The 27,961-nt window shown below is 34.9% G+C and overlaps 1 protein-coding gene across 3 annotated transcripts; it reads left to right on the forward strand.

The window, feature by feature from the left end:
* Positions 1-27,801, forward strand: LOC145694450 (uncharacterized). 3 transcript variants are annotated; one of them, XM_081770707.1, is made up of 3 exons: positions 1-137; positions 7,385-7,945; positions 20,333-27,801. In XM_081770707.1, exons 2-3 carry the CDS (start codon positions 7,455-7,457, stop codon positions 21,267-21,269), a joined length of 1,428 nt encoding a protein of 475 aa, XP_081626833.1. In that variant the 5' UTR covers positions 1-137; positions 7,385-7,454; the 3' UTR covers positions 21,270-27,801. The 3 variants fall into 3 exon arrangements, with proteins under 3 accessions (XP_081626833.1, XP_081626832.1, XP_081626834.1); XM_081770706.1 differs by having other exon boundaries at positions 10-300; XM_081770708.1 differs by lacking the exon at positions 20,333-27,801 and adding an exon at positions 17,110-17,298 and having other exon boundaries at positions 10-300.
* Positions 27,802-27,961: the final 160 nt, after the last annotated feature.

Raw genomic sequence — 27,961 nt, forward strand, 5'->3', positions numbered from 1 at the left:
GAAGGAAAATACCTTGAACCTGAACCTGAAAAGAATGAAAAGAGTTGCCGGGTATAGATAGTTAAAAAAATTTAGTGAAAATATTTTATCACTGCGAACGTGATTTGTTGAGTAGTGTGATTAACTGATTTTAACTGGTGTGTGCTTTGTTGATGATACGAAATTAGTGTATATTATTTTTCATGTGCATCACTGCATGTTATTTAAATAATTACACTATATTGAGTATATTTTTTACGAAGTAACGGAATGGTGCACAAGGAAGGATTAGAAAATTAAACTGCATTTTTCTCTTACTCCGTGAGTTTATTTAAGTTTTTTTTCATTACCTTCTGCTTTCATTTTCGTTGATCTCTTGCTATTTTTGTATTTCACGAGCTTTCAAGTACTTTTGCAACTTGTTTTTCAACACATAGTACGGGATGTCATGTAATATCTTTCCCAAGTTCAACAACGGCTTCAGAGCCTGTACTGTGACTTACAGTAAGCCGTTGTAAAGGATATTGTTTATATGCATACGCACAATAACTGACGCGCTCGGCTCCTACGGACACAGCCCCTCGTAGTCGCTCGTGCACACAGTGGTCGGAAACTTGGGCATTACTCGAGCAAACGACTTTACCAAATTTTCACAAATTTATTGCATTTTAAGGTTTCTTTTCGCTGAATATGTACTAAACGTGGAGGTAGTGCATAAACCACGTACCAACTTGTGCTAGGTGGCCACTAAAAAGCACGAATGCTGTCTAATCGAGTCAGGGCAAGAGCACAGCAGGGATGGCTTAGCGGAGTGAGGGGATGCGTCTGTAGAGAGCAGGCGCGTCAGCAATGGGAGCCATACGCATAGACGAGGATAGAAAAATACATAAAGTATACGCCATAAGTTTCATCTTCAGAAACACTTAAATAATCGTAATTATTCTTATCTTCAAAATGGTTGACTGGTTAAACGGGTACAAATGGCTCGCTCCGAGGAGAAATTCGTGTGTTTTGAATTTTTACTTCTTTTCCACACTTCGCATAGTTGTTTCAAGGTTTCAGGATACCATGACGTTGCGAAAACTTTATAATATAACGCTCTTTATCACTTGTAATAAAATCGTATGTTTGCATTATATCCATCGCAAACATCCATTGTTAACACGAACAGAACACTGCCGCCGTTTATTTCTACCTTCTTCACATTCTTGTGTTCTTCAGCCTTCCGTTTCAGTAAATAGTTAAAAATAGAATACATTCACTACCATTCAAAATGTATTTTAATATGATATATTGACAGAAATTACGTATATTCACACTCTACTTCTTTTCAAAAATTGTTTCACATCCTATTTTACCTAAAGATTTTGTTTTCGGTAGAACCGTCTGCTCGAGTGAACCCGAAACTTGGAAAAAACGGACAAAAATAGTTTATTTGTAAATAATGGAATTTGACGGAAGTATATCTATCATTCTATACGTAACTGTTCTTTCTAAATCGATTGGAACTACTTCGAGAGTGATTTAAAGAATCCTTGCTACAATACGTGGAGTTATATATACAATGTGGTTCAAAAGTGTGGAATTACTAGCTCCATACTGCAAAATATAACCAAAGGAAAAATTTTATGGGTAGCAATAAAGGTGAAGAAAAATCTGGGAGGACATAGAACATTGAAAGTCTCCATCTTGAAATTCACCATCGTGAATCATATCATACATATAGTTTGTAAATTGCAAACAACATGTTGACACCTTATGTGCATTGGACATCGCTAGTCAGTGCAAAGTTATGACAGAAGTTAAATACATCTAAGAAGCGGTTGCAGGTTCAATGTGCTCTCCCGTTAATTGTATGTACTGGTAATTAAAAGATCGTGTAAGACAAATAAGTGTTTGGCCTTAGGGTACAAAATTAAGGTTCGCGGTTTTTCCCCTGCATCATCTTCGAGGAGAGACTAATACTTACTGCAATGTAATTTAGCTCACGATTATATTGTTCCGGTAAAATTGAAAGATTCAATATAGAATTTTCTTTATATATTACTGCACTGACGTGTAGTTTACAGCAGCTCTACATACTGATAGTTTATCACTGCAATACGTGTGAGTTCACTACAACTTTAATTCAGGGACGAAGGGTAATCCAAATTACGTACAAAATAATGTGCGTTTTCCCTTTGTAAGGCTCAGATAGCGGATCTCATTTGTGATCACAGCAACATTATGCATCACGCTTTTCCTGTTAGATGAATCTGAGCCTTTCAGGTGCACTTGGCTGCAGCTACTTCCAATGTTCACCCTTTGTACTACTCATGGTCAACTCAATGAGCCTTATTTTGCAGATAACCAAGGATAAGCTTAGCCTGCAGAGCTACTAACATCAGCGTATATGTAACTTTTCTGTATTACTAACAAAGCCATCATAGAAATGATATGACAATGGACAACAAATAAATCTTTTCGCTAAACACATAGTATTCGAGTCCAATGGTGTATTCAACCGGTTTCATCGACCTCAGAAATAACATAAATGATTATAACATATCATATTGTTTGGTTCGTTTTTTACTAATTTTTCGGGATTTTTAGTTGTTCATGTTTACATGCATTTTCTGGACAGTGAAAATATTCCTATGTCCTGACACTCTGGGTTTGGAAGCAGGAGAGTGTTTATAATCAAATATCAATACAGATTTCATAGGCGGCGAAGCTGACAAAATCGATTTTTGACTGCCTTTTCCCAGTTTCCGACTACTGTGGAGCAGTGCTTCATGGGTTTACTCGGGTGCTCCCACACTGTCATCCCAGCATCTCTTCATAATCATTCACTTTTTTAATTCATCCGATGGGTTTAGTCTGTAAAGCATAATCATGGGATGAAAAGCTAGAAAATTTTTATTTTCTACCTTAAGAATTTTGAGTTCATAGCTTCTCTTGTTTTCTTCCACTTTCTTTATTTCCCATTTCCTTCATTTCTCATCATCGCCGTTTCATTTAGCCTACAAGGCATAATCGTGGGGTGTAAAACTCAAAGATTTCATATTGTTTTTTCCATCAGGAACCCATGGTGAAGCTAAGTACTACGTAAGGGCAGTGTAGGAATTAATCATTAAAATGTTGGAGAGTTTTGCCACACCCAGTGGAGATGCTTGCGTGTCATTTGTTTTTTTTTTTTTAGTTTCCTCGTTCATTCCTGTTCCTCGTTCATATCCTTTTTAACGATACGCCCATGAGTCCGCTTTCTCCACTCCTGTCATTTCCCGTTTAGATATAATTCTCGCTATTTAGTGGCCGTTTTGTAAGTTGGTTCGGTTTTTTTGTACGTCTTATTTTTTGTGGCATATTTCCGCATGCTATATTTATATTCAGTCCAGCTGAAGTCATTGAGCATATATTAATGCAAGTTATCTCTTAAAGCACGTAACACAGTAAGAATGCATTTTCTGCTAAGAGAAGTTTATATATTTTCAATGTAAGTATGCACTCATTATTCGGACACGAATTATAGAGATAATATTCTTAACGTTTTATAGAGATATATTTTCTTGTCGAATGGTAAATTTCTGCTAGTATATTTGTAATGTCAATGCAAATTGGAATGGCATTAAGTTATTCCGCTGATACGCTTTTGATTTTTCAGAATTAAAAAAATTAAATATATGTGTCCATACAAATCTCAGTTATTGTACTGTATAATAAACGTTATTTCTTCTGTAAAGAAATTAAAAAAAAAAAAAAGAAATATATGGTCGTGTTACCGCGTTGACAAATTTATTGAGAATATTTACTTTCAATGAAATACCTACTCATGGCCTTGATAAGAGCTCTATAAATTCCAGGTTGGAAAAGTAATTTATCCAACATTTGCGCAGCTATGTGCCTCCCAAAGACCATCTGTGGCATTTTCATTCTATTAAGTTCATTTACTAGGCTTCGATTGTAACAAATGTTATGACTGGGCAGACTATTCTATTTGATGCTGATTTTAGTGTCTTTGCATTGGAGGTAATGACTGCATAGCGTGGAAGAATATTTGGGATGGTAATTCTGTTGTAGTAAAAGGTTACTTCCGCGAATTCGTATTCCTGATGGAATTCTGTGTCTTACTTAAACGTTATGGAACACATTTTTGTACATTATTACGTTCATTCGAGCTAAGTTATCAACTTGGTAGTTTGTAAAATATCCCTAGACAGTGACGCGACTCCTCCGTGACTTTTTATATAGGTATTACACGGTCAGAATAAAAGTGCTTTTCAAAAGAACGATGCACAAGCTTTTGCCTTTGGGAAGGAAAAAGCTGTAATTTAGATTTGTCTGTCCATAGTGTTCTGTTCCGTTGGTAATTCTTCCAGTCGGTATTTTGTTTTCTTGGCCCAGGAGGATCTTCATGCAATGTATTTTGTTTAAAGGAATGGTTTTGTTTATCGCTATCCTACGCTCAATACCATACATAAAAAGCGTTGAGCAAGTGTTCTATTAAATACTAATTAGAAATATATATGTTTCATAGTTTTAATGGTTGTTAAAGTATCTAATTAGGAAAGTGAACCCTTATACCTATTCATAGACTATATAATAGTATTAGTAATCTTCAAACATTTCATTTTTTGTCCTGTATATTCGTAGACTATGGCTGCTGAGTCAGATACCCATAAGCAAAAAATTATCCAGTATTGCTCCACATACTACTGACGTTCATTTGCTACATCTTTTTTAAAATTCAGCCTGCATCGCTGTTTCACAGTTTAACCTTCTGACTGAATATTAGATTCATTAAAAAATGTTTATATTAACCATAAACTAATTTCGTTACCTTCCTGCTATGTAAATGCTGTGTGTGTTTAAATTATTAGAGAATTAAGAATGTAATATTTTTAGATTAGATGGTATCCTATAGCTACATTTTTATCTACCACTGCAATAAAATTAAATTTGGTTAGCAGTTAAGGGTTAGAAGGACGAGGAATAGCAGTTCATATAATAACAAAATTCATCGAGAAAGATCGAGCGGTGTTTCTTTCATGTTTAATAGCAAAATTAATTACACAAAACATAGCACACAGCCTTCGAAAAAGAAGATAGAAGATCGGCCATGCGTAGTATAGGACATTAAATGTGTATTGTGTTGTGGAGTTCAAAGAAACCAATTCTATTTTGCGTAAGAGAAACCGATTTTACATCAACAATTATACAGTATTAGATATTGCTTAGCTAATTAGCGATTAGTGTAGTAATTTAGAGTATATTCTGATTGACTGTTCTTGAAAATCATTTTCATAAACATGAAGCCATTTCCTATACAGGAAAATGAAATAATGAGTGGACGCTTTTTGACTAATGACTAAAATATTAATAAAAGGGAACGGGCCACTACAATGTAGCGGAGCAAATGTCTTATCTGTTTTACGTGTATTTTTCCAATTGTATTTTAACATAAGAGTCAAATATTGTAAACCCTCAAGCATATTTTCGAATGGAGTAGCCCTTGTGCTTTAGATTCTTGCTAAAATAAATACATGTAATTGGATCCAAGGTTTGGTGAAAAAAAGTACTTAGAGTTTTTTTTTCCTGTTGTAATGTAGCGCTGTATGCTACATTTTATTGAACATAAATTCCTCAAGAAAAATAACTTTTTTCATTGATATATAATCATAATATATTTGATATATCTTATATGTGTATATGGACGAGGGTCACTACGAAACTTTCGAGATGTTAAATAACTTACATACTTAAAATCAATTTAACACTTACATTTTCTCAAATCGTTCACCATTACACTGTACACACTTCTGCGTTCTCGAAAAACAATTTTGGAAGCAGTGTTACCAATCTTTTCCTTCAAGTGTTGAAAGTTCATTCTCGTAAGCCACTAGAGCTTCTTCAGGGCTGCAAAATCTCTTCCCACGCATGCGATCTTTATCCTGAGGAATAGAAAGAATTCACATGGAGTCAGGGCTATACGGCGGATGAGTCATAAATTTGACCTCCGTAGATTCTAAAAACTGAATTGTGTTGTGGGCCGTGTTTGCGGGCGCGTTGTCATGATGAAGCAAGATCTCACGCAATCCAGTTCTTGTACGCCCTTTACGAAGCTTGTGGAGCACGTGTTAGGCAAACAGTGGTGTACCACTGAGCAATAGTGTAACAGTCCTTTGTTCTTAAAGTGGAACAGTTGCAACATGGTGGCCAGATTTGAAGAAGAAAGTTGCGACGATCTTCTTCCCCACACTTCGCGGTCGCTTCAATTTTGTGGGTGGCTTTTCGTCTGGAAAGATCCAAACTGTAGACTGACGTTTATTTTCAGGGTCAAATTGATAGATCCAAGTCTCATCACCAGTAAGAATGTCAGAGACGCGTCGAGAATTGCCTCCGTCAAATCTTGGAAGCATTTCTTCACACCATTCCAGATGCATGCGCTTCTTTTCAGTCAAAGTGTGAGGCACCCAACGAGATGAAACGTTCCTGAGCCGAAGATGATCATGAAAAATTTTTGTTACTGCTGGCGATCCAATGTTCACTGTAGATTTAATGTCCTTGAAAGATGTTCGAGGATTTTCTCGAATAATTTGTTCCATAGCGGCAATGTTTTCATCTGACACTTCTGTTGCCGGACGTCCAGCTCTCTCTTCATCTTGAACCGATGCCCGGCCTCTTCTAAATTCACCAAAGAACCGAAAAATTTTAACACGAGAAGAAGCAAGGTACTCAAATGCTCCCTGCGAACGGTCAAGGCTTTGTGTCTCGTTCAAACTACTTTTGAAATCGTGAAGAATCATTGCCCGAAAATGTTCCCTTTCGAGCTCCATTCTAGACAGCCGAATACTGCTCACATCAACAAACGAGTGAAGGCGACACGGCCACGCCGATAAGCGAGGCGAGTTGAAACTTGCTTCGCTTCTTCGCTGTGGATACCACTATCGAACGCAATTGTTGGAATTGAAATACTGTGTCACAACAATGCGTATCTGAAAACTTTCGTAGTGACCCTCGTATGATTGAATTTCTAAACATACTATCTATATGTATGTTTAAACAATTCCATTTCCAAACTCCGGGAGGTGATTCGATATGTGGAATACCCTTTCTTCGTATCCTAGCTTCTTTTACACAATCCAGTCACTAATACCGAATGATTGTGGAACGTGAAGGTCTGGATAGAAGTTATACTAGTTTTTGTATAGTTCCTCCAAGCGCTGGCGATGTGTTCCATACTTTCCAGCTAGGAAGTTCTAGAACGTGATTTTTAAAGAATGAAAGAAGAGGTAATTTGCTTCATCTTTGTTAGAACATTTTTTTATTTAGTTTCGTAAAGTTTAACCTCTCCTAGTTTGCCTTTGAGTTTCTAAACGTCAAGTATATGTATGCTATTGTATTTTTTTTTTGTTACTCCTTTCAGAGATATCCATTTAGCTTTACCACTGAGTATTGGTAGTCTGAAATGTCGAGTGTGCATAATTGTTAAGAAAATGGCTCTCGATTGCTCCAACGTCGTTTCAATTAAGGTTGAAATTGAAGATTGTGATTTTGAATTAGGTAATAGTTATAGTGAATTGGAAAATGAGAACCCAGCGTCAGCACATTCTACGTCATACTTTCGACGCAGGTCATCAGGGGAAAATGGAGACAAGGGATTTAACGATAACGAACTGTTCATGTTAAGACAAACTTCGGAACCTGAATTGATACCACCTGTTGAAGGTCATGATGATGTAATGTCAGATTGTAAACTAACTTCAAAAGCAATATGTTTGATCAAGCGTTTATCAATACATGAATTACCCGTAGATGCTAAATCTTTTCTCAGTCACATGAATTCGATGAAGACAAAAGTTAATCGTTTTAGACATACTGCAGAAAATTCAAGTAACAATCTATCTGGCATTACCAGGAGTGAAACTGAAGTGAGCATTAAGGAAAGTGAAATTCAAGAAACAGATAGCAATTCTGATGTACTCAGGTAAGTCCATCTTTTTTATGTTTAAGACATATATCGAGTTTTATATTTGTAAACAACACTAATTTAATTTGTACAAATTATTTAATAAAACTAGGGAATATATGTTCTTACATTTTCTATGTTTTTCCCTACTGTCTACTGATTAATGACTCATGACATCAGCAGGTAGAAGATATTATTGGTGCAGCTTTCTAAATTGTTTTTGAAATGGAAAAGTCAACAACAACCTGCTGTGCTGTTCTTGAAATCAGTGGATAAAAATTTGGTGAACTTAAGTTTAAAAATTCGCGACAGAAATTAGATTTTTTAAAGGTAGTATTAAATAATATTGCTCAAATTTTACAAATTATAGAATATATAACACGTATATCAACTAATATTCCAAACAGGTGTAACATTACATGTTTATAGCCACATATACATAATAAGAATATGGCACATCCCGATATTATTAATATATTCCTTTCAGAATATCTTCTTTGGAAAGCTAGTTGCATTAATATAATACCTCAGATTGTATCCCCCAAATTACCGTCATGTCATGCATAATAACTTACTCTGGTCCTCTGGTCACACACATTTTGCATCATACATGCAGTACACTAGTTAGTATCTGCACACACACACATACACTTTAACAAAAATATAATAATCAAATATATACATTATTGTGATAATCTTTGCAACAGCACTTTCAAACTTTTGCCGAGATGATTACAGAAAAAAGATCTCCAGTTCCTTACCAGAGGGTAACGTTCCCAAAACTGATGCAACGTTCTCTGTTTGTACTGCTATATTGATGCCTTGTAGTAGAAAAGAGGTCCCTATAGCGTCTCCTGACGATAAATAAATGCAATAACGGACTACTTTTATAAAGTTAAGGCCTTCGGAACTTCATGAACCACCTGATTCGATAGCTATAATGACGAAATGATATGTGTCGAGTGAGTCGATTGCTATACTTCTTGCGTTTTTCTGTTTCACGGCGGGCAGCCAAGTTGCCAGCTTGTGCTGAGGAAGAATGTAGATTTGAAGGGGCGAAGGTGTCGGAACAAGTAAAATCCCATGGAGGCGCTTTTCCTTTCTTCCACGTATTAGGGTCATACCATCTGTTCTCTTACCGTCTGCACGACTGCATCCCAACGGTTCGCGTATAGAAGGAACGCCTGCTGAAATTAGTGCCCTCATGATAATGTCGTTGACACTGGAGTGGCGTGAATGTCTGCCGGCACTATATGCACAGGAGAGTCCATGAAGGCCCTTCTAGTTTATGACACTTCTACAGGCAGAACATCTGTTTTGCTCGCAAACATGTGCTCCCAAACGCAGTGCACTGGCAATTCGAAAACTGTCATTGGGAAGATGTAATCCTAAAGAAGGTGACGGGATAGAATGGAGCCAAGCGCCTGCTTCTGGAGATGATGTAGCTAGGAGTCTGACCTTATCTTCTGGGTTATCGGATGACTGAAGTAGAGAAAAGTGATGATTTAGAAGAGTATCGTCCCAAGAGGATTGTTGTCCTCTCTTATGAAGATCAGGGGGATCTGATCCCACTATAGATGACCACTTAGCAATGCTATCGTTGACATCCGAATCCCATACTAGGCTAAGATCTTGTTAGAGAATGGTCTCGATCAGTGGCTTAGCGCTATACAATGAAGACAGAAAGGATGAAATAGCCAGGTCCATGGCGCGGCGAATGCCAAGACCTGTGGTTACATGACCTGCCTACATAAACAAGTGCATCTTTATACAGAATTATATTGTATTTTCTAACAACGGTTTTGACGTGAATTGTATCGGTCTTTACTACAAATAGGCCATTGCTTAAGTGAAAACTAACACTATGGTCTATGGAACATGAAGGTTCAATGCCGCGTTCACGAAAGCTCTCCACCGACTTCTCTCTTTCGCCCACTGGATCCAGGTTCTACTTTGTATTCCTATATCTGCGAGATTCATCTTAATATTGTTCTCCCATCTGCTCCTAGGTCTTTCTAATGGTCGTTTTCTGATTGATCTTCCAGTTAAGGTTTTGAAAGCGTTCCTACTTTCTTCCATTCTGGTTACATGATCTGCCTACATGAACAAGTGCATCTTTATACAGGATGATGTAATTAGCCTTACCCAAATTCTAAGCTGGAGGAACACTCCCTGTTGTCTTTTCGCGACTGCTTATTCAGTATATTCGCAGATAACCTCTGTATCTGGGGACCTTCTCTATCCGCAACCACCATGCTGTAGTGACAGGAACCCATCAGTACCAAATTACTAGAGATGCAAAGAATACCGGCTTTTTTGAATCGGTGGTTTATTTCACATAAAAGACTGGCTTTTTTAGGAAAAAACGGAAATTTTGGTTTTTCATTCTCATGATTTTTCTATCTAAATAGCTTTCTTCTAGTATACTCTATAGTTGAATAAGATTTGATGACAAATATCATATTTGGCTTTGGAATTAATCATCATGATGGATGGAGCATATATTTTATGAATTGAAATAATGTACCTAATAATTGAGACTATTTACCTTGATTTTAACTCTGAGTTCTCGACATTTTTTTTTCTCTTGTTCATTTCATATTTAGTCATTATTGTTTCATTTCTTAGAGCTTAGTACCCCAGCTTCTAGCAGACGTTAAACTTATGTTTTTCAATATATTCATCAGAGCGTACTTCCAAATTTGTTATACTGTAGCTGTGCAGTGGTTTAGCAATAACCTTCCTGATACAACCTTGAATACATCTATACATTTATTTATAAGCCATTTTATAAAGGGTCATCTCTGATTCAATTTTGTTTTTTGTAAAAAACTCTAATTTCTACTCGGGAGATGCTTGAAGTTTGAGCACAAAGATAACTAATATTTCGTTTCATTTGTATATACAGCAATAATTTTCCGAATGCAATTTTGAAGACCATATCATACTAATAATAAGTGGCGGATTTAGAAAAGTATTTTGGGAGTTTTTCTTATTAATGTTTAATTTTTCTAAAAATTACTAATTTTTATTTGAAGGGAGCTTGAATTTTATGAGTAAAGGCATAACTCATGTTTGGTTTATTCTCGAAATTTCGTAGTCTTCGGTCCGAAAGACCCCCCACAGAAGCGACGCAAGTAGGTTAGTTGTCGTCCGGGGCAATAATTCGTCTTAGCAGTCCCTACTCTTGAACAACCAAATTGAAACGCTCCCCGGCTACACCGAATATTGGCATTACACAGTAATTCTCCTATTCCATGTTTTTTTCGAGCGGTAAAGCTTGATTTCAAAATTGTAGTACACAATTCAATTTTAGTACAAAATAATACGCCAAACTAATTAGTATTTGATTGCTATATAATCTAAGAGGAGCATGCTTGACTTTCTTATAGTCTTTTAACTCCAGATATCGGGATTTGCATATGTGTAGAACGAATCATCAGATTGTTGGTTTAGAATACAATATTTATCTTGCAAATCCCTCAAATTAATGTAAGTTAAGAACAAAAAGCTGGAACTAAAATTTAACTTCACGTGATCTTATGGCTACAAAGGTTTTTACAAAGTCCTCAGATGATAGCTTTGCAACTAATTTGTAGTCTATGGATATGAACCTAAGGTTTGTGAGTCACTAAATTTCTGAAGTACTTCTTATGATCTTAATTTTTCTGAAAGTCCTATCCTTGCCGTATAGTAAAAATAAATACTTGCCTAACTTTTCGCCCCACATTCCGGTGCGCTGGGCACATGCCCCGTTTGCCTCTCTTCATTATGTTACTTCTCACCCTAATCCCTCTCACAAATCCGGTCAGTGCTGGTAATTAGTAATAGCAATGATTTAAAAAGAATTATAAAGGAAGTGTGTTATGACACAGTACACGCAGTATCGCTACATTCACACATGAAATTGACAAACACTTGACAGAATTGTAGAGTTCGGGATTGAAATCCTGGCTTCCCGAAAGAAGCGCGAAAGCTAAAACTCACTCATGGATGTTGTGCAGTTGTGCCTTACTTAGCTTAAATGTGTTCCGTAGTTTTGAAAAGAAAGAAAGAGAGCTGCGTAATATGTTGAATTCCCCGTGTTAAAAATCCAATAACCTTCAGGACTGATTAAACTGTGATGGTGGTTATATATTCTAGAGCCTTGGGAACCACACGCTCAGGTGAACAGTTTATTATGCATGTGATCCATGAACAGAAAATGCGATAGTGTGCCGATCCTAACAAATTCATGGTTTATTTTCAAAAATTTTATTATCCTCTCCATAAGCCACTAATTAAATGATATTTTGTGTTGTAGAGAAGCGAAACCAAATCTGTCTTATCAGTTTGAAGCTGAATTTTGAAAAAACCCAAAATTTCTCAAGCAAAAGAAGCGCAGCAGAGAAAAACAAAGTTTTTCCGAAACAGCCGGTTTGTCTCCGAGCTCTTGCATCTCTACTAATTACTGACCAAAATATTCATCACGTGTTATAGAAATAAAGAAAGTAAGTTGTAAATCAACTTATGATTTTCCTTCGTACGTGTAATATTCTTTTGCACATAAAGGGGAATTCGAGTAACGAGCGTGATATATTTTTTGTATGAGGTTTTTTAATGTTACGTTAGTAGTACTGTTGGTAAAAATTATCTAGAATCCCGAATGACTTTCCAAAGGCGAGACTTTTATTTTCCGATATTAAAGACTGCTTTTGGAAAATAAATTTATAAAATTCTGATTCAGAACTCTGCTTGTATGAGAAAGGTGAAACGAAAGTATTTCAATACACACATCATGGATAACGCCATTCTCACTTTTGAACGGCTGCAGACAAATAGTTATTTCATATTCTTAGAGAACACCTAATTTTAACATGTATTCTACTTTTAAAAGTGCTGTTCTTAAGCAGGTATGTGTTACAGTCCTGATTTTAGAATGGATCTAAATATTTAGGAATAACTTTTATATTTTACGAATTAGCTAAGTTAAATTTAGACATTGCGGAGACAGGGACATAGGTCTACGTGGGGATGTTCACTTTTATTCAGGGAAGAAGTGTATAATCTTTTCAACGAATATTTTTACATTGAAAATGAAAGCAAAATGGATGCTATTTAATTGAACATACAGAGAAGATGTCCTTCTGTTTTTGTCTTTTGCACGTTATTTCACTATTTCAATTAATTATCACTCCATGTACGATTGTGGGCACTGCAAGGTATTATTTCGAGAAATATAATATGAAACCTTAATTTAACTCATAGGAAGTTGTCCTTTATCGTACGTTCAGGTATGTTGTTTCTCTTGTAAAATTAATCGCAAAAATTTTTCATGTCCTTAAAGTCCAATGTCTGGTAACGTCTAGACTAGTACGTTGATGTAGTTTTTATCGGCATTTTAGATGTTTGAGAAATTTAGAGATATATCATAAGAAAGAAACGTTAGTAGTAGTTTCTCTAAGGTTATGAAAGTATAAAATTATTATCACAGTTGGCCATCTTTATATTAAGGTACTACTATATTTACCGCACTTTTCATCACGTCGTGGCTAGCCTGCGATGCTAGTTAACTCATGTTCGAAGTCTGTCGACAGCTTAGAGTTACTCTTGATCCATCTATCATTCACTTGTAGTTTTGCTCTTTAAAATCCTGGAATCACAAAATGTGTCATGCTCAGGTATTGTCATTTTACTGGTATTTATCCGTATCAAATTTCATTTTAAGTCATTTCCTCCGCCTCCCGCCACAGACAATGGTAGGTGGTACCAATTGCTTGCGAAATCGCACACTATCGTGCTCTGTCAGTCTCTCTCCAAGTCATATTAGCTTCAAATTTTGATTCTCCTTTGGTCAGAAGGAGTTACATTAGTGAAACTTGGGAAAAGGCATAGCTCGGATCATGAAGTACCTTTAGAGATAATATTGTTGCAATAGTCTGATATGTAAGTTACGATATGGACAATAAAATTTCAGCAAAATACTTTAGGTGGAAGATTTCTCGAATTCATGAACCGTATCAGATAAATGGTATTATACGGAAGTATACTTCATTTTAAAACAATGGTTTGGAATCAGGCGCTTAAGATGTTTAATTTGCACAGGAGCTTTGTAAGTGATTTCTATTTTTTTCTTATGTGTGGTTTTCTTTTTCTCTACATAATCTCACAAATTATTATGGCTAATGTGTACGAAATTATTTTTTAGAAACATGCCAACCATGTAACCTAAAACGTTTAATTTTCGCATTATCTTTGTATAGGTGGTTGCACCTAAGCACTGCTAGAGGCAGTCTGCCCAAAATTTTGGTAAACTAGTCGGATTTGTTGAAGTGTTGCATTTGTGAAACATGTGTACTCTCACGCGTAGGTTTGTCATCTTGAAGAAAATGGCTTGTCAGCTATGATTCCAGATAATTTGGGTGCAGGAAATGCTCATTAACGCAAAATTCTACAATTTCCTGTAAAATCTTGTAATTTTAGAGGGGTTATTACAACCTTAGATTACAACGAATAATATGCTTCGATAAACGAATTATAGGTAGCAAAATGTTTGTGAACGGAAAAAGAATGAACAATATATTGTAATAGATTTTACGATAATCTCAGAGGAAGGATCGTATGAATAAACATTTTGAGGATCTAATTGCAGGGATATTTACATTTGGAAATTATAAAATGTGAAACTAATAAGCAAGCAGAACAACACCCTAACTGTTCAAACCCAATATTTCACTCTAGTATAGTAACTGCTCTTTAAAAATAAAGATTTTCTTTGGAATGTAGGACTTTGTTCTATTACATAAACTTTTGCAATACGTAAAGGGTGTCGTTTCAGTAACATGGATACTAGAATGCACTCGATCCAGAGTAACAACGAAAGATTCAAATGATAATGCACAACGGTAGTTTATTTGACAGCTAGTTCAGAATTAAGTAATCAAAGAATTTTTCTAAAAAGAAGGAAAATTCAACACTAATAAACTGTTTTCAACTTCATTTTGAATAGAATTAATGAAATAATTGAAAGAGAATTATAAATAATTGCCATCAATTTTGCTACGATTGAGTTCATATATGGGAAACTCCAATTCAAAAGTAAGTTCCTTTAACGATCTCCTTACATGATGCAAATAAGAATATGCTGTGGTTTACGAAATTTAGTTACTCTTGGTTATTTAACAAATTTTATGAAGTTTTGTTTTTAGGCTTTTGGTGAGAATGTGACCCTAAATTGTTGTGATTGTAACATATAACCACGTGCTTCTAAAATCTTGATTCAAAATGTACAGACAGATCGAAATATAGTGCACCTAGGGAAACGGGTATATAAGTTTTACATAGATTGATATGACAGTTGATCTGACTTTTCACATGGAGCTAACTTATAAACGAGATTATGTAACCATTTTTAAAATTTTATAATGAAATTTCAAATATAAAATTATATAGTTTCTTTGCTTCAATTTTACCATTGACAAAATAACACGAGAATTGAAAATTAATGTGCAGCATGTGTAAAATGAATAGATTAGTCAATTACAGTACCAGGGCTATTCCGAATATTTGTCATTTTTTCACATGTATATTACAAATTGGAAAAGATTTCCACAAGAGCTGACAATCTTTGCTGAAGACACGATGGGAGGAGCGAAAGGAAAGAAACTATAGCACATGGGCGGAGGACTGAAGGATAGACCCTGGTACATGCCTGAGTTCAGTCAAGTGCAAACCAGTATGGCAAAAGGTCATGTGCTGGAAACATGGTCGGAAATGGAACTGCGTACTCTCGTGCGCTTTGAACAGGCATGTGGGACTAATGTTTCAGTTATTCATCGACGCCTACAGGGCGTCTCTGGATACGCCGTGGGCAGTCAAAGAGTTAGGCGTTGGGTTCAATATTAAATGAAATAAAAGATTGTGTAGAAGATAAATACCGATCTATTAACCTCTCCACGTCCAAGAGTACAACAAACGTCGACAAAGTACAGGAAATGATTTTTAGACAAGAAGTGGATAACTGTCTGCCATGTCACATCCAATTTTCCTGTTGGACGTGCTGTAGTTCGGCACATGATTCATGGCTTGGAATTTCGAAGGCATCAGAATGGTTGTTTCCCATACGTCTAAGCCTCTTATGACAAGACTGCGCGAATGGCAAAGAACCTGAAACGCCTGAGGTTTTACGAGCGCCGGGACAATGATTATGTTCAGCATCGTCACAGATGTTGAGATCAGGATATACAGCTTTTTCAGAAATAAGCCACTTTTATAATATGAAGGGATCGAGTTCACTTGTTACGAAAAGAAAATCGAATTGCTGCAACCGGATGGAAAGCAATACTGACTGTTTCGAGACGCTAACAGTGTCATATTGATTGAATTCCTCACTGCGTGAAATGTCAAAGCATCCTTCTCTTGTCATATTTAACCCAACTGATGTCTGTCACTCGACGGAGGAGTTCAATGTTGAGTCGAGTGTTTTAATCTTTGTGGGCGGTGCAAGGTACACTACAATGTAGGTTGATCGTTAGAGATGTGATAGATGAATCACCCAGCTTCCAGCCACGATCTTACCCTACCAGACTTTTATTCTTTCTCACTACTGTCGGGACATCACTTCAACGAAGAGGTGTAAACTTCAAATCACTGTGCACAATATAATTTTACAGTCCAACAAACCTATCAATTTTAGTGAGAATTGTGTGCAATCATAGACATAAGATTGTATTCTGTTATGACATTTTGTTCTTTCTGACTTAAAGATTCCATGTTAAAGAAAATGGCGAGACTTATTTTGGAAATGTCGCTCGTATAAGCTAAAAAGCTTCAGATTTAATCTTGATGTCTATTCAAATATGATGTTATTAAGTCGGAACCTTACGAATTACTGAACTTCATTAATCCAGAATATTTCTTTTATACATCCTATAAATCAGAAGATAAAAGTTTAGGTTTGCTCTTCCTATTTATATAGATAAATAAAATGTATCTTTACGCATGTAATAGCTTCATGAATGACAGTGTCCCGTTCGGCAATTACTATCTTTTTCTCTCTACTAGTGCATGTAAAAATACTTTATGCGCATCTATGCTCAGAACAAAATATCTTCACATCTCGGTAATAAAAAACTTACGTATTGAATAGATAACAATTACATGGCATGTAAATAATTTTCATCTATTTGTCTTTTATGTTGCAGTTGTAAGCAAAAGTATTTCGGAACTTTGCATAAGGTAATGTATTTTATTGTTAATATTTCTGTAGTATGAAACATTATGTGAATAATACTTCATATGTACGAAAATTCGAGATGCTGCTGTAAATTCATATTTACGGTTTTATAGAAGAGCAAAATTATTGGAGTAACGTTTCTAGGCTGTCACATATACTCGTAAGCATCAAGCATTATCTGAACAATAATAATAAAAACAATATTATGTGTAAATAAACGTAAAACGAAATTTAAAAAAATGTGAATTTCAGTTGGAATAATCTTCAGTGCTGGACAACCTTTAAACGATGTATTTATATCTATATATCTGTCTATCCATATATATATACATTGGTATATATACAAAATCTACTTTATGTAATATTTCAATGATCAAAACGTAATAGGATAAAAAAAGTCGATGGAAAGCTATCCGAAATATACACTTAAACTTTTGAAAAAGTAAATAATCGTAGGATGAAATGAACAATGGAAGGAAGAAAACAGATACTGCTTTGACTTTTTGAATTGAAGTACCTATATACATACACACACACCCACACACACAAACACACACAAATTTATATATATATATATATATATATATATATATATATATATATATATATGTGTGTGTGTGTGTGTGTGTGTGTGTCTCAGGTATACAGATTTACACCGTTCACGTAACATACTTCAAGTTTAATTTATCGAAGAGACCGTAGGCTATATAGAATATGTTGGTTCGAGTTCTTAAACTTTGAGGGGCGCTAGAAATGGTAAAAGATGGTTTGAAATGTATGTAAAAAACGCAATATCTAACGAACTCCAATAGTTAGAAAGATGAAGCTCGGTATGTAAACTCGTATTTAAAAATAATTTGTTGTATTGATACGACTTAAAATCTGAAAAAAAAGAATAGTGTGGAACTAAGACATTACTTGGAAGGAAAAGGGTGACATGCAAAAATAATTGAGAACGAAAGATATTAGTGTTGAGTCCGTAGTTTTCAGAATTGCTGAGCTAACTAGTGACACTTCCGATGCTATCTCAGTCCAAGTTGAGCTTTATGGACGCGGGTAGGGATGAGAAAGTGTAAAAAATACAATGGTTCAATAAAGATCTAAGTCATTGTGAATCCATAGTTTCCGGGACTGTTAAGCTGAGTAGTGACGATTCTAATGGCATTTAGCCCAAGTTTAGCCGAGAATGTTCATGTCAGGCTATCTGCAAATTAAAAGAGTTAACACTGAAGGAGTTGCTTGTTATTATTTATTTTGCTCTTTTCCTTAACGCCAAACGATAGATTGGAGTTTTCCGTTATTTCTTTACTGAGTTTCTTAAAATTAAATATTAGACAGTCTCTCTATATACCGTCGTGCAGTCATTGGAATCTACAACGATGAAACAAACTATAATTCATCAACGGTTAATGATATGAAAAAATGGAGAGGAACATTGCATTCCTGATTCTATCTTTAAACATGTGCCACATGCCTAGCTCCAATTTTAAGTGATATTAAAAATGGCGTATTTGAACATGGCGGTCGTGGTTGTTACGGTGTTCTATAAGCCCCACCGGTGCTGATCATTTATAACCAACATGGACCTTTAGCCCAAGAGACTTTCGTGTTACAGAACTGTAATCTGATTTTGGCCTACCCTGTACATCACAAATATTCACAGTTTTGTTTATACACTTCGTCAATTGTCCATTACATTATTTTTATTTATTTATTTATTTATTTATTTATTTATTTATTCATGTATTTATTTGTTAGTAGACACCGGGTACAGGTAGATGCCATTTTACAGTAGGTGTATAACAAAGTTAAGTATTTCTGATGGTATCGGCCAGGGTCTATATGCTAAGTACCAAGGCGGAATTTGTCTGGTAAGATTGAGGGAAACCCTGAAAAACAGTCAGGACAGTCGGCCGCGAGACTTGAGCTCGCGGCGACCTCCAGAATGTCAATTCAACGCGCTCCCAAGTGCGCTACGACGACTTTGTGCATTACATTACTGCTCGAGATTTAAATCAATTAGTTACGTTTTACATATTCATAACTCGGACTACCTTGCTGTAACAAAATGTAATTTTTTGTGACATTTACAATATGATATGATCTTTCTTGTGCGAAAGTATAGGAGTTCATACAAACTATCAGAAATGTGCTGTAGTTTTGGCAAATTGTGCATTTTTCGCATTTTTATTGTTAAATTACGAAAAAAGTAAGTCGTGGAGGTGGTGTATCCAAGGACTGGTAGAGATTCTCCCAACCCACTCTCTTCTCCCCATAAAAAAATGCTGAACTTTGTAACATTTTACCATTTCGTTTTCTTGTTTCGCTTTGAAATGAGTATATTAAAGGAACTAATAGCTTACCAAACCAACCAATTATGATTGGCATTAGTATGAATTGTTTGCTGGGAGATCATTCTGCTGCTGTTAGTACAAACGTTGTGTTTAGTTCTGTAATTCATGTAAATTTAACTTGTCATAATAATGAGAAACTTGTGAGACTGTAAAAACGTGCTGCGGGCAACATTGCTGATTTCGGCTAATATTGGGACTACGCACTGAGGTGCCTATCATGTTATAACATTTGATTTTATTTACATGAGTGCTTTTAAATTTGGTATTTTTTTCTTGATACTACCCACGTTGTGTGTACAACTTTTCATGAAAACGCATGATGGTCACCTGGAAGACCTTTAAAGTTTGGGCGATCTGGAGTGCAATGACCCTTCTGTTTTCTTGATAGATAATAAATGAACATCGAAACATCTTTCCCACGTAAAACAAAACTCGACAGCGCGTAAATTTTTACATATTACCGTGAACCAATTGTGAATGGTTGTAGTTTACGTATTGTTAGGATTTTCGAAGGGTGCCTTGATTAAATGATCGGCGTAAGGAACTACACTGTCAATTCTTTGTTTTTCCATGGATTTTTTTTTGAATGCAGCTCATGGCAGGAACTCTTATGTATCGTGTTATCACCGTTCACTTCATTAATATTTCTCATCTCGTTTCGGGTAAACAGAGGAAATATGAAACTCGAGTCTCTAAAGTAAAGGCAAAAAAATCTAGAATAATTCACTTTACAGCAAATTACAGTGAATAAAATTTTTGTAGATACAAAGTAAAATTATGGCAATTACTGCGAAGGTCATGTCTACTTGTTTAATGTTGAGAGATATTTTTTTCTAGGGTAATTAGTTCATCTCTCAGTGACTGTCTCAGCACTTCTGACGACGATTCTATATTGACAAGACATACCTTGATGGATCCTCGTGAGAAAGCAAACTATTGCTCTCACCATGGCAAGATAACTGCTGGGAAATCATGTTTCGAAGTACAAACCTCTGATGTTGGAGAAACGGAGATCTGTGAACAATCTAAGATGAAAATGGAAGCTTCAGTTCGTCCAGAAGGTAGAATGTACCCAGATGATTGTAGAAATATAAGTATTGGGAAACACGAGTGCCATGAATGTGGTAAGATGTTCAGGTATAAACGTAAATTAAATGATCATTTATTAACTCACACAGGTGGAAAATCTAATTCTTGCCATGAGTGTGGCAAAACATTCTCTTTCAAGGGTAATTTGAAAATGCACATGTTAATTCATAAAGGTGAGAAACCTCATTCTTGCCTTGAATGTGGGAAAGCTTTCTCTTTAAAACATAATTTGAAAACACATATGCTAATTCATACAAATCACAAACCATACTCTTGCGTGAAGTGTCAGAAAGCTTTCTCTTTGAAAGGTAATTTGAAAACACACATGTTGATGCATAAAGACCAGTCATCGTATTCTTGCTTCAAGTGCGGGAAAACGTTCTCTTTTAAAGGCAATTTGAAAACTCATATGTTAATTCATGAAAAGCATAAACCATACTCTTGCGTGAAGTGTCAGAAAACTTTCTCTTTAAAAGGAAATTTGAAAACACACATGTTGATCCATACAGACAGGAAAGGTTATTCTTGCTTAGAGTGTAGCAAAACGTTTTCTTCAAAAGGAAATTTAAAAATACATATGCTTACTCATGATGTTCAGAAATCTTACCAGTGCCTGGAATGTGGAAAGGCGTTCTCTTTAAAGTGTAACTTGAAAACACACATGTCGATTCATAAAATTAATTAAAGGTAGTTAAGTAAAGACCTTTGTAGTTTTGCTTGTTGTGTGGCTAAATGTTCTGTTTGAATAGCAATTTGAAAATACAAGTGTAGATTCATACAGCTCAGAATGTTGACCCTCGCTGTGTGTGTAGCAAAGGTTTACGAATAAATCGTGATTGATAACACACAAATACAGTCAAACATTTTAAAGGCCTTGTCATTGCCAAGGATGTTGCAAAAGTGTCTAACATAAAAGTATAGTAAATCGGCACTTAGATTAAAATTCTCAAATTAGTTAAGAGTGTGGCAGAATGTACTTAGAACTGATGTTTAATACAGATCTGAAATGTTTTTGGAGAGTGGCGAAGCTTTATGAATCACGTTTGATAAATCACAATTTTTTATGTCAGGGAACTTAAAAGAAGAAATGAGACAAACGGTTCAGCGATGAACATAATCTAATGATCACTTACAGAACAGTCTTGCTGTATTATGAAGTGTATGGAACAAAGGTTTTTTCAGATGTACAGTTTAGGAAAACATAAACTGTTGAGAACATTACTGCAGTGAAAAGTGTGACGAAATTTTTTTACACAAAACATGTTTGAGATACCTCATTAATCTAATAGTTAGGAGTAATATCAAATTATCACCTAGTTTAAAAGGATTTTCTCAAGAACGGAATACAGCAAAACATGTATTCACTATGTATAAAAATGCGTTATTATATCCATGAGAATTATGAAGCACAAATAGTTCTTTTCTAATTTCTGACAAGCTTTTCAAATATGTTAGCAGACATCTTAAAGTGTATCTGAAGATCAATGGGTTTGAGACGATTGACTTAAAATATTCATCTAATGTCCTATTTGTAAACTGGTAAAATCTGATGTGCAACAGTTTATTTTTTGAAATGAACTACAAGTTAATCAATGTAAAATCACACTTAATCGTAGCCAATAGAAACTTTCTGTTGCCGAAAGAAGGTTAATATCTTCAACTTAAATTTCCGCTTAAATATCGAAATCGTCACTCATATTACAGTTATTTCCCCTACATTTGGTGTACACATAGCAGAGGTGGTATTCAAATTTGCGCTTGTAATGTATTGTTGTGCTGCAGCGTGTTTGCTAAGACGTTTGATATTAACACAAGTTCAGATGTGTATTTAAGCGGTAAACATCAATTATATTTTCGCGATATAAAGGGTCAAAAGTTATATGACTGAAGGATGTTTAGTCATAACTGGTAGAGCAAGAAAATTGCCAAGCGATTTAACAGAAAATATCGTTTCAGAATGCACTCACCTGTCCATAAAGCATAATGTAAATTTCAAAATCATTATATATATACGTGTGTAATTACTTTCAGCTGATTGTACACTAATTCTGGGACAGTAAGTTGCACACCTATTAAAAGTTAGAGAAATTTGCCAGAATATTTGAAATCCGACCTGAACATTTTGGTAACTTGCATTTGCTAAAACGTTTCACATATACGATGTAGATGTTTTCAGCTACTGATAGCAGTATGATCTTTCGGAACCGGTTGTGTTCATCCTAAAATTGCATGACAGCGCATTTAACAACAGACAAGACCTCTTTCCACTTTACAAGTTGTGCTTTATTCCATTCCTGTTATTTCGTTTACAAGAGGCCTAAAACTGTGAACGTTACGAGCAAGATAGCTCTGTTTCAACATTGAAACACTAGAGTATTCTACTGGAGAAGTATAGCTGATCTTCACTAAATATTACTCAACTATAGATCCAGCTCACAACTTTAATCCGCCAGTGGAATGTCAGCACCCACTTTACTGTTGATTGTACGTTTTGTCATGATACAGCTCTTCCGGTTGATCCCCTCTCCATATATTTTGGGTATTTCGTTGCAAATATACATATACATATTTTTGAAGTTATGGAATATAGATTATCATATTGCTGGCAACGCGATGATATTTAATTTCGCTATTAGGACATTCTAGCACAACAATAAAACTGCATGGATAACTCAGTGGATTGACGAACTGATTGCGTCCTTTCGGATCGAGATTTCCCTAATTAACTACTTGGATGTATGTGCCATGTGTCAGATAGTAATGCTTCGTCTACAGTGTATGACAAGTTCTACCGATCTCCCACTAGTTGACATCGTAGTATTCTACAATAGGTTGTTCGTTGCAGGACATGGGTACCTTCAAGGGGTTGATCATTCAGTTTTAGGGTGATGTTGAGGCGTAATTTATTGTGAATGGTATGGTGGATGCTTTCTTGCAAGACACAACTAGTGGCCTTAGCATGCTGAGTTGATACATTTCCCAACGTCTTCAATGTCAAAGTTCTGATAAATATCGAGGTAGTGTCAGTTTTATGGAGTGCTGTTTCGGATGTGCCTTAGCCATTGATGCACAGTTTATTGGAAGTCTTATTACATAACTTGATATTAAGGCATTTACAGTGAACCACTGAAGATTCCTGTATATGCGGCAAGATTTGATTAAGCTAAAACAACTCACATGTTTATTTGAAAGTGACTCAGTCTACTCTACCTCTGATACATGTGGTTTCGGGTTCGATTTCCGTAGAAAGAGCACAAAAATTTCCTGTCACAATCATTCACTTCCATTAATCATCCGTTTCATTAGCTTAAAGAGGATAAACATGAAACATTAACTAAAAATTTTTGTTCATTTTTGTAATCTGATCTTCCCAGACAACATCGCAGAGGACCATTATTTTGCTGCGTACCGGGAAATTTAAACTTTCTCGTTATGAAAAAACATGGGCCTTTGTGTACAAGTAGATTTCAGGATGGCCAGCATCGCATTCGAAACTGCGTCCCACAGTTAGTGAAGCAGAACTGTTGCTTCCTTGCCACCTGTATATTCTTATAATCTATTTACTTTAGATGTAGTATTGGTCATATATATATATATATATATATATATATATATATATATATATATATATATATATGTGTGTGTGTGTGTGTGTGTGTGTAAAAGCAACATTCCCAGTATCACGTGCACAATCTTCAGTGAACATTAATTCTAGTTCATCGAGAATATAATTAGCTCATTAAAATAAATAAAATGTTTTTCAAATATAATGTTCGTTGTGGACAAATTATTTGAATTTTCATAAGTCCCTTGAGTGGGGCAGAAAGGCATGATAATTTCGATGCCTTTATTAACTTTATTAAATCCACAAATTAAAATAATAATATTGAGTTATTATTTTTCAATGTAGTAGTATTTAATTTTTATATATAAGAGTCATTGAAACAACTTTCACCATTTTTTTTAAGACACATTCCGTTTGATAAACCTGGGTCATCGTGTTACTAGTGAGGTCAATATATCATTAAATTTTAAAAATGGTTTATTAATATTTAGTTATTTCTTCATTGATTTCCAAGCGGACGTCATTTATTGTAACCTTTCAGTTCTATAAGTATCAGCAATCATTGTGTGGGATGTGAACCAACGGTTTCTGAAACGAACTCTTGTATTAGGTTCGACGGACTGTACCTTGTGTTACACATACCAACTCCTCACATAACTCTAAATTTCTCAATACTTACAAAATTGATTGTTCTTATTATTAATGCTATTATTAATATTTTATATTTTTAATTCTTGTCCATTATTTTCTAGCAAACATATACACATATTATTATTTCTTATTTAGTTTCTATATGCGATTTTTTTCTCTTAGTAATGTTCATTCTAGTATATTTTATTTTGATTTTGGATTATAAATGGCATTTAATCATTCCTAACAATTCGTTTTAATTTAGGATATATATGAAAATTGTCCTTTGGTGCAATAATAATGTAGTTCCTTCTTGTATATAGTTCAACGTTTTGCATTCTTAGAGAAAGAGTAAAATTTATATGCGTTTTCTTAAGTTTAGATTGTTTTTGTCAGCTTTATAGTAGTGCAAATATTTTCTAAGCATCCAACTATTAGTTGGCTTGTGTGATCTGAAAGTAGGTTTGTAATTTAAGAACGGTAATAATGTAAAGGTAAATTTATGAGGGCAATGTTAACTGTTTTGAAGTGTAATGTTTTAAGATTATGACTTTTTTTTGTTCTTTGTAAATTAATGGAGCCAGTTATGGTCTCGGAAACAAAGAACCGTCAAATTTGTTATAGTAGTAGCAGTTAGCTACGTTATTATTTTAGTTTCTAATTCATTACTGTTTACTCATATAAACTCATCTTCTGAGGAGATCTTGAAAAATATTAGTATAGTAAAGTTACAATATTCATGTTAACACAACACTGGCATAGGCTCAGTGAGGCTTTGGATTTCGATGTTTCACGCTATTATTTTACTTATCAGTACTAGTTGTTTGTTTCGAATCAATCTGCTTTGCGTAATTCCATGCCAGCAACCTAACGTACCTTTTTGATTGTGTACACCTACTCTGCCCTGTTTATGATGGTGTTTCTTTTAATCTGCTTAGAAATTTTCGCTTGTATTGTGCAGTAGAAAAGGCCACCTGAAATGTCACTCTCGCGAACTGAAGGAATATATATCTGTCATCTGCTCTGGTTTGAAGTCATGGGTAACTCACTGAACTTTCGCATGGAGTATAATAAAAGGTTCATTCTAGGGTGTAACATAAAAAGACGTGTTTCAACGAATGAGGTTAAAACTTAAATATAATTTTGGTAAAACATAAATACAAATGTGGCAAAATATAACAAATTTCATTTTGGAAAATATATCTGAACTTTTGCACGTGATAAGAGAATAATCATGCCGACATATTCAGTCAAAATTCTATCTAATAATTAAAAGTCAACCTCTACAGGTGAAGAACATGCTCGCTCTTGCAGAAATTGTGAAACATTCAATTCTGAACCTATCGTGTTATATTGCAAACACAATTCAGTCTTTCAACAACAGAAAAATTAAGACTTGATAATGCAGCGACTTTGGTAACGTGTTTATAGAGAAAATTTGTGAAATTGCAAATAATTAATACTTCGTATAAAATTTATAATATAACTTATTGGAACTACACATTTAACCGTGCTGTATCGTAAATGGTAGGTGGTTATTGGAGATCAGAACCATCGTAAAGTTTTGATGTAAATATTCCTTCTGTGGAGAAGTTAATGAGAAAGAGAATTTAGTGAGTGCTTAAAATTCTTTAATGGTATGGGATGGGTACCCCTTTCTAAATTTAATGGAAATTTCTCTAGCCAGTGAGCGTATTTGCAAACTTTTAGGTCTAATAATATTCATACAATAAGAGATGCAGAGCAGTCCAACTTGTGTTTAACAACAGATTAATCTATTTTCATGCAGGTGTAGTTTTGGCGCACCACTAGAAATAATTGTTGAAAAATTGTAATACTTTCACCAATTAATTTCTTATTATCTACTAAAAAATTTGTGCTAGGCGACATGAAAATATCTCACTTGGCATAGATCAAATTCAAGGGTGCCACCAGAAATAATTGTTGAAATATTGCAATTTCTTGGATTTGCGTACAGATATGGTTTCCGGATGTACGGCATAATAACTACAGTGCAAAAGCACAAACCAACCGGTGCTAGCCACTAAAAGAACGAATGCTATCTAACCAAGTCAAAGTAGGGCGAAGCTGGTGGGTATACGCGTAAGCGAGGATAGTGTAAAAGATGTGGCTTTTCGCAAATATGCGAGTTTCAATAACATTTGTAATGGTTTTACAGTGGTAATATTCCACTTGTAAACATAAAATACAGCTTTTCTACATTGTGCAGAAATAAACCGCTGGCGGAAAATAACATCTAATAGAGTCATTTTTCTTATGCACTCACGTATTTTATCCACCGTAAAGCACTTGCAATGATTTTACGCTTGTAAACCTGAAATACAGCGTATTACTTTGCATAAAATTTGGTCGTCTGCAGAAATATGTTCCGTATGAATATATCTTTTCATACAAAGTAGTGAATTTCACCTCTAAATCTTCCAAAATGTGGTGCGTCAGAACTATAGCAGCACCTCTGTTTTCACTAACTCATAGACTTCAAATCTGAGAATATAAGAACCCAAATATGTCATCAAACCGAATACTTGCTTCTGTCAATAGTATACTAAAATAGACACGTTCATTCAACCAGCTGCAGTGTCCAACATTACCAGAGTGCAGAAGTTGGTGTGAAATGGAACACTAGAAAACTATTTGTTGACAGTAAGTAGAAGAAATTAAACTCTTGGCAAATACAATAAAATTTTATGGAGAAAATCCATATTGAGTGGTGTAGCCAGCAAGTTTTGCTTGGCGCAGCTCGTGTCATTTTTAGGGCATGCGAGTTATTAATACTAAACACAAACCAAGTATTTTTCGGAATATGAAACCTTATAGCTCATCATACATTTATTCATTATTATTGTACAATTATATAATATTGTATTAATATGTAATAAATTAATACATTAAATATTAATATTATATATTCAAAGTTTATTTTTGCAATATGCTCCTTTGTTGAAATGGATCTTGACAATGTGTGTAGCTATAGGAAATGTAGTAATAAACTTATTGAGAAACACAATTCTGTTTCATATTCTATTATACTTTTCTTCATTTGTTGTAAGTATTGATTAAGTACGTTGAGTGTACAAATAACAGACGAATGCCTTTTTTGGAGTAACTAGAAAATGGTTCGAGGGAAGCTTGTTTCCCCTCTCTCAGCGATACATTAATTG

The sequence above is a fragment of the Thermobia domestica genome, chromosome 9, assembly GCF_964235325.1.
Source record: "Thermobia domestica chromosome 9, izTheDome1.hap1.1, whole genome shotgun sequence".
Taxonomy (NCBI): Eukaryota; Metazoa; Arthropoda; class Insecta; order Zygentoma; family Lepismatidae; genus Thermobia; species Thermobia domestica.